General features: G+C 32.7%; 1 protein-coding gene across 1 annotated transcript; it reads left to right on the top strand.

Moving 5' to 3' along the window:
* Nucleotides 1-647: 647 nt before the first annotated feature.
* LOC105120814 (uncharacterized) lies at nucleotides 648-6,270 on the top strand. The gene is made up of 6 exons (XM_011019194.1): nucleotides 648-981; nucleotides 1,344-1,748; nucleotides 3,160-3,227; nucleotides 4,008-4,139; nucleotides 5,328-5,489; nucleotides 5,681-6,270. The coding sequence occupies exons 2-6, from the start codon at nucleotides 1,394-1,396 to the stop codon at nucleotides 5,945-5,947; spliced, it is 984 nt and encodes a 327-aa protein (XP_011017496.1). The 5' UTR covers nucleotides 648-981; nucleotides 1,344-1,393; the 3' UTR covers nucleotides 5,948-6,270.
* The last annotated feature ends 6,679 nt before the right edge of the window (nucleotides 6,271-12,949 follow it).

Raw genomic sequence — 12,949 nt, 5'->3', positions numbered from 1 at the left:
ACTACAAATGATTTTCCTAAAAATAATTCTTTTAAATTACAATTATGAAAACAACAAATGTGTAAATACACAGGCCTGTTTGTTTTCATGGTAGAAATTTTTTTTTTTAAAAATAATTTTTTAATATTTTTAAATTATTTTAATGCATTAATATAAAAATAAAATTTAAAAATTATTTTAATATATTTATAAATAAAAGAATAATGGGTCATAAAACTCAACTTTGTACACTTGGACGGTGGGAAAAAAAATCTAGATTTGCTGACTACAGCGCAGTGGCACAGTTCGTAATTCTCAACGACAACAAATGGCAATGGTTAGAATGAGATTTTTCATACACCGAAAAAGACAAAAAGCAGGTCAGCGGCACAAAAAAAAAAAAAGTTGGCCATCCAACGCCTATATTTTTTGCAGCTTTAAATGTTACACCCATAATTTATTTATTTTGTTTTAGAAAAAGCATTCCACTTTTTTGCCCTATTTCACATGCTCTTTATCAATAAAATTACAAAATTAACCATATTTAACTCAAATTTCAAATTTCAATTCCCCTCACGGACGTGAAATTTTCCTTAAATCAATTGTATTTATCGGGTTTAGCAAAAATAATTAATATTTTTTTTAAATCGTTGCTTTACTCTTACTTAAATGTTCATTTTCGTTTTTTCCTTTTTGTACTTTATTTATTTATTTACCACTCCCTTTTTTTCGTTTTCTGGTTGCTGTTCAGACCGGCAAGGCAAGTGGATTATTTTTCCGACAAGGGAAGACTATTGTTTTCTCGAGAATTTTTTTTTCCCAGGAAGCGAACAATTCCCTCTCTTTCTTTTCCTGTTCTTTTTTTCTCTCGAGTGTTTTGCTAAAAGAAACTTCGAAAGTGCCAGTACTGTTTGAAGAAGCTAAGCGAATGTGAAAAAGACTCAGAGAGAGGCAACAGTTTCTGAAGAGAATCCTCTCGAAGTCCTGAAGTTGTTGTTGCAGGTCATGATCTTTTAACATTTTGTTGTTGTTTTTTTTGTTTTTTGAGTTAACATCTTTTTAAAGAAGTAGAGTTTAACAGTTCCTTTTCTTTTATGTGAAAGTTCGTGGTCTTGATCTTTGAAGATTAAAGCAAATTGTTGTTGCTTTTTTAAAATTCCCTTCCTTTTTTACTTTCATATATGATTTTTTTTGGATATGATCTCTAGGTTTTTCTGTGAATGGTAATTCGGAATTAAAATGCTAATATTTAGGTTGAATTAAATTTCCTGTGTTTTTATTTTTACCGAGATCATTTTTTTTTAAATTTATTGTATGTTAACCTTTCATTGTGATTCTAATTTTTATGAATTTCTGTGTTGCAGAAGCTGGAAAATAGGATTGTTAGCTGTAGTGATTGTTGAATAGTTTATGCATGGAAGGAAGAGAAGGATTAAGTGCAGGGGTAACAGTGATAGGAGCAGAAGCTCCTTCAAACTATCACGTGGCTCCTAGGACTGAAAATCCTGTCCAGTTTGTAGCGTCACCACCAGCCGTAGAGGTGCCACCAGTTGGTGCGGGATTGACTGGAGGAACTACAGAAAAGAAAAAAAGGGGGAGGCCAAGGAAATATGGACCGGATGGGGCTGTCGCTAGGGCATTATCACCGATGCCTATCTCTGCCTCGGCCCCCTCACCTGGTGGCGACTACTCTGCTGGAAAGCCGGGAAAAGTGTGGCCTGGTAGTTATGAGAAAAAGAAGTACAAAAAATTGGGAATGGAGAATTTAGGTATGTTTTCCCTTTTCAAGCCCATTTCTTTAGGAATGAGTTTGTTCTATTATCAGAATGGTATGAATAACAATGATTTTAATTTTTCATATTAATGATTTAGTCATTGTTTCCTTTTGTTACAGTTGAACTGGTCTCCAAACTTGTTTTTAAGTTGTGCAATTTGGGTTTTTGAATTATTGTTTTGATTGATTTGAAGAACACAGGTCCCTCAAACACCAAAGATTCCTTAATGTGAACTCACCCCTTAATAACACTCATTGAAAGCTAACCTGGGACAGTTTTGTGAAATGCTGTTGTTTATATTTGGAATTATATAGTGCTGGTTCTGAAAATAACAAGGTGGGCTTTTGTTGGGTTGGCATGAGTGTGAGAATATTCCTTGTTTTTTTGACGAGGATTGAACAATATGCTCTGATGGAAGAAACAGTGCATGTTAAGTTTGGAATTCTTCCGCAATGTCTTTAGTTACAGTGACTGCACTAGAAAATAGCTTGCAAAATGTTATTTCCGTTCCTGTCCTTCCTTGGGTGCCATTATTCAATTGAAAAACTGTCTTTTTCTGAATTTTTTTGAGCTTTAAATTCTCTTTTCCATATGGGCACAGATTCTTCTCTTCTAGCGCACTTCTAAAGCAATGGAATATCTTGTTTGATGCTTGTCAAACTTGCCCCTCCTGGAGTCATGCCTTAGAATTTGACACTTGTCAATATTATCACCGATGAAGTTGCATGGCAGACTGTAACCCTGTATAAGTAGCCCAAGGCTGTCCAGGTGCAAATTGGTGGTTGGAACACTAATTTGCCTGGAGCTTGGGGATTTGAAGCCTTGTACTTTCTGAATTCTGAGCTATAATGCATAATGTCCTTCCATATGTATGTGCAATTGACTCGCATGAATTTTCACTTTATGATATGGTTTATCTACTCATTGAGAAATGTTTTCCATAATTCAATATCCAGTTATCAAACTGTGGAAATTTCTTACTTTGTGGCAACAATTTCAGTTCAATGTCATTTTGCTTCAACTTCAATGATAATCAATTTGAGATATTTGTCAGCTGTTTAAGCTTCTCTTCATGAGATTGACTTGACCATGGGAAGTTTTTCACTGTTCAATATGTAAAAAAGAATATGTGTGGCTTGCTAATAATTGTACTAAGTTCTGTCCGAAAGCTGTTTCCTTTAGTTTGTCCAACTTGTACATTATATATTGCTGTACTTGTTTCTCCCATCCTTCATTTTCCCTTGTTTCTAAAAAAGTGGGGTAATGTGAATACTGTACTCTAAAGCAGTAAATGAAAGAAAATTGAACATGTGCTTTCAGGAAAATAAAGGTTAAATTGTTTGTTAGGGGAAAATTGCTGACTTTATTTTGAATTCACTGGTGTTGTTTGATGGTTACTTTTTAGGTGAATGGGCTGCTAATTCTGTTGGCACAAATTTTACGCCCCATGTCATCACTGTTAATGCTGGCGAGGTATGCTTGACTTGACTGAAGACAGACAAATTTTAACTTACATTTGGATTATGCTGATATAGAAATTGTTTGCACTTTCAATTTTTTATTAAATAAATTTTTATATGGCTTGTGAACTTGAATGAACACATTTTCAGAAAACATGCAGCATGAATGGCCTCTAATAGCGACAAAAGTTTTTATATCCGAAGTCCTGACCGTCATATTTCATTGCATGGTTATTCCATTTAAGCAGAGTCATTTCCCTCGAAGCAGATCATCTTTCTGACTCGTGCACACACTGTTTTTCTTTATCAATTAGATTTTTTTTATTTTTCATTTCTGGTGATGGATGATACTTCTTAGTAATTTGTTCCACTTGAAAGTCTGCTATCCAATTTTTCATATGGTGTTTCAATTTAACTGATCTAAAAAGACTGGAGAATATGTTATAGCATTCAGGGAAATCATGATGGATATTTGAAAGGATCAAGAACCAGTTTTTGGTACATTCCAATTGTAGTTTATGTATCATCCTTTCTTTGAAGTTGTTTTGGTGAGTGGTAACTGATTGTCTGTCTTCAGCACTGGTATTTCTGAAATGCTGGCCGAAATTAATTTTGGTCTCTCATCTGATTGTTATGGATGGGATTGAGTTACAGTAATACCCTTTTTTTTTTAATTTCCGTGAAATGACAAATTGCAAATTAACTTCTGCATGACTGTTCTGTTTATCTTCACTCATGATCTTCTTTGGTTCTTTAAAGTTACTTCACTTGTAATCTTTTTATGGTTTTAAAGGATGTTACCATGAAGGTGATATCATTTTCACAACAAGGGCCTCGTGCTATTTGCATCCTATCTGCTAATGGAGTAATTTCAAATGTCACTCTTCGTCAACCCGATTCTTCTGGGGGTACTTTGACATATGAGGTCTGCCATTCTCTCATTCCATCCTATTTCTTAAACAACTCATGTTAACTTTACAATTAAAACGAGTGCATCTACTAAATTTAAGATTCAATCAGTTTTGTTATTGTTTTAGCTTTCTTTATAGTGGACTAGCTTTGTAGTTTATATTTGCATGGATTTGATTTTGTAAAAGTATAGGATGTCTTGGAGTTTTAAAGTGATCTTCTGCAAATTTGTTTCTCTCTGGGTAAAGTTAGCAAGTTGGGAAATCTTAGAATTTATTTGATTTTGAGAATTTTGTAACTTGGATCGGACCAGCACATGTTTCAAATAGTCAGGTCTCCTATTTTCTCCAGAAACTTGTAAACTCATATAATCCATTTAAAGTAGAAGCTTTTATTTTTTATGTTGGAATAATCAAGTCAGGTTCATAGGGTTTTTCTGATAATACAATGTCCAAGATGAAGCAGGCCTTGAATGCCATTCCTCTGGTTAACTTCAACATCAATGCACTTCTGTTGTTGTCTTTTACTGCTACACTGGAAAATTGACCCAGTTGAACATGAGTGTACTGTCAACTTATGTCAAAATTGAGACTCTGTTTCTCTGACAGTTGATGTATATCGGTGGATGCCGGATGATGGTCAATTTTGTGGAAATAGCAGAGAGTTGCCAACACTTTTCATACGTGTTGCCATCTGTCTGGCTTGTCTAAGTATTGTTTTTAGTAATATGAAGGGAGATTGTAGGAAATTAAAATACCCAAACTAGTGCTTTATTGATTAAAGACCTCTCATTAACAGTGCACGCTGATTTGTTCAAAACCCACAAAACCAATTAGCTATAACTCTGCCTACACAGCACAACTCTTTCTAACCACCTACACGGCTTTGTTGTTTTTTCTAACCTCTAGACACGTAAAATAAGACCAGGCTTCTATATTTATAGAAGCATATTCTGACTCTCCAAATCATAAAACATAAATGTCTAATTATGCATACCCTTCAGCAGTCTAATTCCGACATGGATTCAACCTGGGTTAATTACCAACAAAGAGGGTTGGGAAATGCAAGTTTTCGGTTTTGGTTTTTTATTCCCAGTAGAATTTAAAAGCAATTGTATTTGGAAATTAATTTTTTGAAAAATATTTAGAAAGGGTACGAGGATCAGTTGCTGTATGGAGTTTTTAATCTCTTCTGTATTTTATAGGGTCGCTTTGAAATACTTTCCCTGTCTGGATCATTTATGCCTACTGAGATTCAAGGAACAAGGAGCCGATCTGGTGGGATGAGCGTCTCTTTGGCAAGCCCTGATGGTCGTGTTGTGGGGGGCAGTGTTGCTGGACTTCTAGTGGCTGCTAGTCCTGTGCAGGTAATCGCTCTCTCTCTCTCTCTCATTTGAAATGAAAGATGGAAAACTCCACTTTGCTTTTCCCCTTCAGTACCCGCTATGGGTGCAGTAACTAAGAAGGGGTTAAGGGCTTCGATGTTCCACTGCATTCCCCAACAGAAGTTGAAATGGATCAAGTTTTGAAATACTTGCTTTTAACATCTTGTCATCAGGTCGTGGTAGGCAGCTTCCTGGCAGGAAATCATCAAGACCAGAAACCAAAGAAACCAAAGATTGACTCGAAGATTGACTCAATACCAGCAACTTTTGCACCAGCACCAGTGATACCTGTGTCTATTGCTGAGCGAGAGGAAAGTGTGGGTACTCCACATGGGCAGCAAAATTCCTCTCCCTTCCAAAGAGAAAACTGGGCCACCATGCACTCCATGCAGGATGTGAGAAACTCAGGAACTGATATCAACATATTGCCAGAAGGTTAATTTTGAGAGTCCTAGTCAAAGCATCTCTTACTGACTATATTGATTGGTCACCCTGGAGTCTGAGTAGCTCCTGTTATCAAATTCTGTTTGCTTTATTGAATATTTCTTCTGGAATAACTAGGATGTTAGGAATGACATACTTTTTGGCTGGGCTCAGACAGGATATCTGATTACTAGGGCTAATCCGAAGTAGGCTTCTTTGGTTTGTTGTGGGTAGAGTATTTGGTTGTAAACACATTTGATTTGCCTTGGTTATGAGTTTATTTATGACCGTTCTCCTAAACCCCAGGCCAAATTCTTATAATAGCAAAATTTCTACCAAATTATACTTCATATAAAATTGCAGACAATATTTGCATCTCTTTAGGACATTCCAAAACATGCACGGTAATAGGGAGTTATGTAGCTATCAGCACTTTGCATTGAATGCCAGTCTGGGTGAGAACACATTTGCAAGGCTCACAAAACTAGCTTAACACAGTATTCAAGAGAAATCATGTGGATGTTAGGGGTGTTCGTGAGTGGTAGTTATTTTTGAAAAATTTAACCTGGACCGAACAGCGTGGATTTTTTTCTTTGAAAACCGGTAAACCCGATAAATCCTTCAAAATGACTTGCTTCTCCTTTTGACCCGCCCCTCTTGGACTTCCGGTCACATTCTCTTCTCTCAGTGGTCGAGCCTTCAATTAATCCTTCATCTCTCAGCGAGCTGTGTCTCGTTCCATTGATCATGAGTGACGGGCTCTTTTTATATATGGTAGAACAAAGCGAGAAGGGCTTTTTTAGCCGAGCTTCTATCAGGAGCTTGTTCCTTCAACCCGGCCTTTAAATGCGAGATTTGAAGCCAGGGTTAAATTACAATGTGGGGTGGGGGGCGCGCGCCTGAAACAAAAATTGAAAGGAAAAAAAATTGTCTTACGCTTCAGTTAAGTTTCTATTTATAGTTCTATTATTTTGATTTGGGTTAAATTTGGTTGAATCAGTTCAATCGGTTTTAGCTTTGTAAGACGAAAACTGAACTGGAAGACCAAATGATTTTTTTGTTTTTAAATCTGTTTCTTCATCCTTTTATTTTTACTTGATGTTTGGTCGGTTTTTTTTAACACATAAATGTTTTTGTCCGCTGTAAACAATGTCAGTTCATAAGGTTTCGAACCTTGCTGGTCGGCGTAGCTGGGAAATGGGCATGTTTCCGTACTTTGACAGCTCGGGTTTATTCAACGGAGATGTTTTCTCGTGAATTCTTTCATGGGCGGCCTGTTCTCGACAAGAGTGAAGTGGACCGTCGTAGAGCCCGTCTCATAACTTAGTACTTCTAGGTATTTAGGAGATATTTACCAAAAGCCAGAATATACGATAGACTTTTTAATATATCATTACATAAAAGCATTTTAATACCAAATTTATAGGTATAACATCTACAACTCACAGCCAGATTCACCAAATGAAATTCAATTTGATATATGGCAAGCTGAACTGAAAAGTACCTGACAATTGAATTAATGATGAATAGGTATAACATCTACAACTCACAGCCAGATTCACCAAATGGAATTCAATTCAATTTTAATTAATATCTTGAATTAACGATAAAAAAAATAAAAATATCCAGATTCACCAAATGGAATTCAATTCAATTTTAATTAATATACTATCTCTCATTTTTTTTTAAATTGTTTAGTTGACTTTTTTTCTAAAAAAATAGCAATCTATCTTTTTAATTATTTTTCTTAATCTTATAATGCTTCAAAGATATTATTATAAATTTTCTTTAAATTTTTTATTTTATATAAATATATTATTTTTGTACTATGCATTTATAAAAATAAAAATTATTTGTTCATAAAAACCATAATTAACCTCTAAAAAAAACATATAAACTAAAAAGAGACAGCTAGGGTTAAATACTTGCATGTGTATATATCTTTTTTTTTCACTAGGAAGATTAGCTTTTTATTAGTATTTAACTAAATTATTGGTCTATGTTGCATCATGAGTTGAATTATTTTTTTTAATGTAAAAAATATCCAAACGGTGCTAACTTGTTTTCTAATTAAAAAAATAAATGAACTCAAAATACAATACATATATGATGACATCTTTTTTAAAGATTGACATGGTGGGATATTTGATGACATTTTTTTTTTCAAGTATTGAGGCCAACATATTGGATAGATTCATGTTAATTTATTAAATCTGCAACCCAAATCATGAGACTATGATAATCATATAGAAAAAAAATTAAAATAAATTATGAAGGACATTTTCTAACCAACCCAATATTAAAGGATAAAATTAAAAGAAAAAGAAAAAAAACTACTTTAATCAACCTGGATTAACATACCAAAGCCGCAACTCAAATGATGAAATCAGGATAACCTTATAGAAAAAATTAGAATTCTTTTTACAAAATTCAATTTTCAACCAATCTAATATTTAATAATAAAATAATAAAATAATAAAAAAAACAATCTCAGTTACCTTGGGTAACTTATTAAACCCATAATCTAAGTCATTAGACTTGGATAACTTCATAAGTAAACAAATAAAAAAATTATGAAGCTCTATTTTCAACATATCCAATGTTGAAGGATGAAATCAAGAAACCAAAAACTAAATTCATAAGTTTATGATAACTCCACATAAAAGAAATTAAAAAAAAATTATGAATCTCAATTCTAAAATAATCTAATATTGAAGGATAAAAAAAAATTGAGTTGTAGGTTAGTGAAATTTTAAAAAAGTCAATTAAAAAAGAACACCAAAAAATAACCCAAGTCAATTCTAATCAACTTGTCAAACTCATGATCCATGTAATAAGATCAGAATAACCCATATAAAGTAAATTAAAAAAATACGCAGTCCAATTAAAAAATATTAAATTAAAATAGAACCCAAAACAATGAACTGAGTCAACTTGGAATAACTTATCAAATCTGTAATCTGAGTCATGAGATCGGGATAACTCTATAAAAAAATTAAAAAAATTACAAAATTCAATTTCCAACCAGTTCAATATTCAATGATGAAATAAAAAATATAAATTAAAAAATAACAAAAAAAAATCATGTCAACCCGTGCTAATATGTTAAACACATGAGTGGCTCATGAAATCTGGATAATTTCATAAAAATAAAATAAAAAAATTATGAAGTTCTATTTCCAACATATCCAATGTTGAATAATAAAATTAAAAAATCTATGAGATTGAGATAACTCCATAAAAAATAAATTAAAAATAATAATTACAAAGCTCACTTCCCAACAATCTAATATTGAAAAATAAAATTTAAAAAAGTTGAGTTGTTGAAGGGTGAAATTGATAAAAAAAATAGATATTAAATTAGAAAAGGATAAAAAAAAAATAAAGTTAACCTAAGTCAACTTGTCAAATATGTAATCTAATTCATGATATCAAGATAACCAATAAAAAAATAAAAATATTTGATACCCAATTAAAAAAATAAACATAGTCAACCCGAGTCAATTTATTAGATTTGCAAATCAGTTTATGAGATCAAGATAGTCACATAGAAAAAAATAAAAGAAATTACAAAGTTTAATTTTCAACATTGTAATGTTGAATGATGAAATAAGAAACAATTATTTAAAAAATACTTAAAAAAAATAACTCAAGTTATTCCAATTTAACTTGTTAAACTTGCAAGTTGTGTTATGAGATTATAATAATTTTATAAAAAAAATATTTTTTTTTTATAAAATCTCACTTTCATCAAATCTAATATTAAAAGTTAAAATAAAAAAACACTAAATTTATTAGGGCAATATATAACCTAACATAAAAAAATAAAATAAAAAAATGATGAAGTATGCAAAGAAGACTGGGGTTCATATTGAGTCATCGATTTATATTCTTATCGGTATCTTTTCTCAATTTTTACACTCATTTATTTTTTAAACTATCTTCTGTCACTTGTGAAAAAATCTTCCTCAATTTGGTTTACTACTTGCTAAACACCCGTGCAGTGAAGGATCACTCTTTTTTTGTGGCTTTGACTCTATTTAGTCATGTTCTACATATAAATTAATTAACTTGTTTGCAGTCCGATTCTTTAAATTAAAAGTATATAGTACACAGTTCGTCTATTTGAGGAAATAAAATAAAATTAGAGAACAGGTAAAAAATGATTATAAGATAAACGTGTCCTTCCCTGATAGTGTTATGGTAAGCTAGAAGAGTTGCTTTACTTGTGAGCACAGCAGAACTAAACAGGTGCTTGATCTTTTCTCTTCTATAATTAATTTCTTCTTTATCTTATGGCTCTCTTGAGAGTCAAGAAATATGCAATCAGATGAAGATGAGATTTCTAGGGCTTTACACAAAAAGCAATGCATGGCCACTTGTTAGAAAATGGACACCGTTTGTCTGCAAAGGTAATATAAAAATCATGTTATTATGTAATTAACTAACCTCTTTTTCGTCTAATAGTAGACTTTAGGAAATTTCTTGGTAAAACCTCTACTATACTTTTATTAATAATTAAGCTCTGTCATCAAGACTCGAGAAGGCTATATAAAATGCCGCTAAGAGATTCTGCTATCCAAGAAGAGGGAGGGAGAGAAGTAGAGAACCCGCTCGGGGATGAGGATTAGAGAGCCTACAGTCGTATGTATCATCTTCTCTTTGTTACTCTCAATAACTAAGCATAACAACCTTCATTTCTCTAGCTATGACTTCATTACGTGGCAAAACCTAGCCTTGTAACTTTGTTTTTCATGATCCACTTTATCATGATCACCATCTTTATAGGAAGCTCTAAGCCATCTGTAGAAAATCTTGAGTGCTCGTTTTCTTCTCTCACTCCTCCAACGTATGAGCTGGACCAAACAATACAAAAAGCTGAAGTTTGTGGTAGCATTAGCACTGATGATGAGGATGATGACCAGAACTATAATATTTCTGATATTGGTTATCATGATGATAGCTATCATGGTTCTGATGAATATGATGAAGACAATGATGATGATGTTATTGATACTGAAGGTAAAGACAGTGAAGATGAAGAATATGAAAATAAGTTGGAGAAGGAAATAGAGGAATTTATAGAGAAGGTTTATCAGAAACGGAGGGAGGAGTTTCTCGGAGACAGGCTTCTTTGTATAACTGCTGGTTAACAAGCCTAGCTAATTGGTCAGCTTCCCAAGCTTTAGATATGCATAAATGGAAAACATGTAATAAAGTTTGAATTTGCCATTTTGTTGTATATTATTCCTTTTCTTCCCAGTTCCTTTCTCACCTCTGATTCATGTAGTCATGGAGAGTGGTGGGAGAGGGTGTGTTGAGCTTTCCAAGTCTCGATGGTTGTGTTTTTAAGGACACTGGTAGGACTGCAAGCTGATCATACGCATGTGCATGTCTCTGTGTTCCTACGAATAGAAAAGTGTCGAGAAAGATCAATAAATATCTGCAATATAGTGTGCATAATTTTAGCAATCTATTGATCAGAAGTCAAGGACTCCTAGCTGTCTTTCTCCAAAATTGGGAAAGAGAATTAAAAAAAAAGAAAAGAAACGGAGACTTTCATTTTCTGTTAACTAAACAACTAATCAATCAATTAATTATAGAAGACTTGATCAGTTAGGTTTGTGATTTCTGTTGGCTCTTATTTTGCGTACACGTCTTTACGTCGCAAATTTCAGTGGCATCCATCCCCAATCTCATCATTTATGCATTCTTTCGCTGAACTTTCTTCCTGTTGAACTTCGGAATGTTTGTCTTGCTATAAGGAATTTTATCTGCTTAGTTGGTGGGTGGGACTGCAAATCTAGAATCTCCTACGAGCCAAATTTTTAAAAAAGGACTGTTTGTTCGCTTAATAGATAAATTGTGATATTAAAATGGCAAGAAGTGCAGGCATGCTCTCTCTATCGCCACCTCGAAGAAATATTCCGTCCGTGTCAAAGTTGTGTTTTGTTGATAAAACTATAACTAATAACCGTGTCATCAGCTAGTGTCATGTCGATGATTTCATATCTTTGATAATTTCACCGTTGATTTAAACATTGATATATAGAACGACAAAATATTGTTTTCGGTGATAAAAACATGTGATTTCCAATTCTTATTGGTTGGTAAATATTACCCATAAATCATCAATAAATCAATTGATGGTAATATATCATGTCTTTACAATAGATACTAGACAAAATCTTAAGGATTTTGTCAGTGATTCTGTTCGTATATATATCATAACAATTAATAACTCTTTATAATTTTTTTTTTAAATTATACCAATAAAATATCCAACAAAGTTTTTATATCTGTTAATGATTTTTAATACATTATGCATCTATCATAAAACCTATATTTGGACAACCATTATAAAATTTCAAAAAATTAAAGTTGATAAAGTCCTAAAACTTAAAAAAATTATCGATTAAAGCAACATCAATTATCCATTTTTCAAGAAGTGAAGATACAAATCCAACAATTAAACAAGCAATGTTAAACTTGATGAAATTACAAATGCCAGAACTTCACTTTGTATAACTGCTGGTTAGCAAGCCTAGCTAATTAGTCAGCTTCCCTAGCTTTAGATATGCATAAATGGAAAACATGTAATAAAGTTTGAATTTGCCATTTCGTTGTATATTACTCCTTTTCTTCCCAGTTCCTTTCTCACCTCTGATTCATGAAGTCATGGAGAGTGGTGGGAGAGGGTGTGTTTAGCTTTCCAAGTCTCGATGGTTGTGTTTTTAAGGACGCTGTTAGGACTGCAAGCTGATCATACGCAAGAAGAGACAAAATATTGTTTTCAGTGATAAAAACATGTGATTTCCAATTCTTATTGGTTAGTAAATATTACCGATAAATTATTGATAAATAAATTAATAATAATATATCATATCTTTACAATAGATATTAGACAAAACCACACACACACACACACATATATATATATATATATATATATATGTATATTTTCACAATTCTTTATAATTCTTCGAAAAAAATTATATTGATGAAATATCCACTAAATT

The sequence above is a fragment of the Populus euphratica genome, unplaced genomic scaffold (assembly GCF_000495115.2).
Source record: "Populus euphratica unplaced genomic scaffold, PopEup_1.0 scaffold6.1, whole genome shotgun sequence".
Taxonomy (NCBI): Eukaryota; Viridiplantae; Streptophyta; class Magnoliopsida; order Malpighiales; family Salicaceae; genus Populus; species Populus euphratica.
This window is presented reverse-complemented; position numbering and strand designations above follow the sequence as displayed.

What these genes read in the sequence shown, in the direction of transcription:
- LOC105120814 (XM_011019194.1), top strand. Translation starts at nt 1,394, where the DNA reads ATGGAAGGAAGAGAAGGATTAAGTGCAGGGGTAACAGTGATAGGAGCA. An exon ending in GGGGTACTTTGACATATGAG is followed by an intron (nt 4,140 to 5,327) that starts GTCTGCCATTCT and finishes TGTATTTTATAG; the next exon opens with GGTCGCTTTGAAATACTTTC. An exon ending in TGGCTGCTAGTCCTGTGCAG is followed by an intron (nt 5,490 to 5,680) that starts GTAATCGCTCTC and finishes TCTTGTCATCAG; the next exon opens with GTCGTGGTAGGCAGCTTCCT.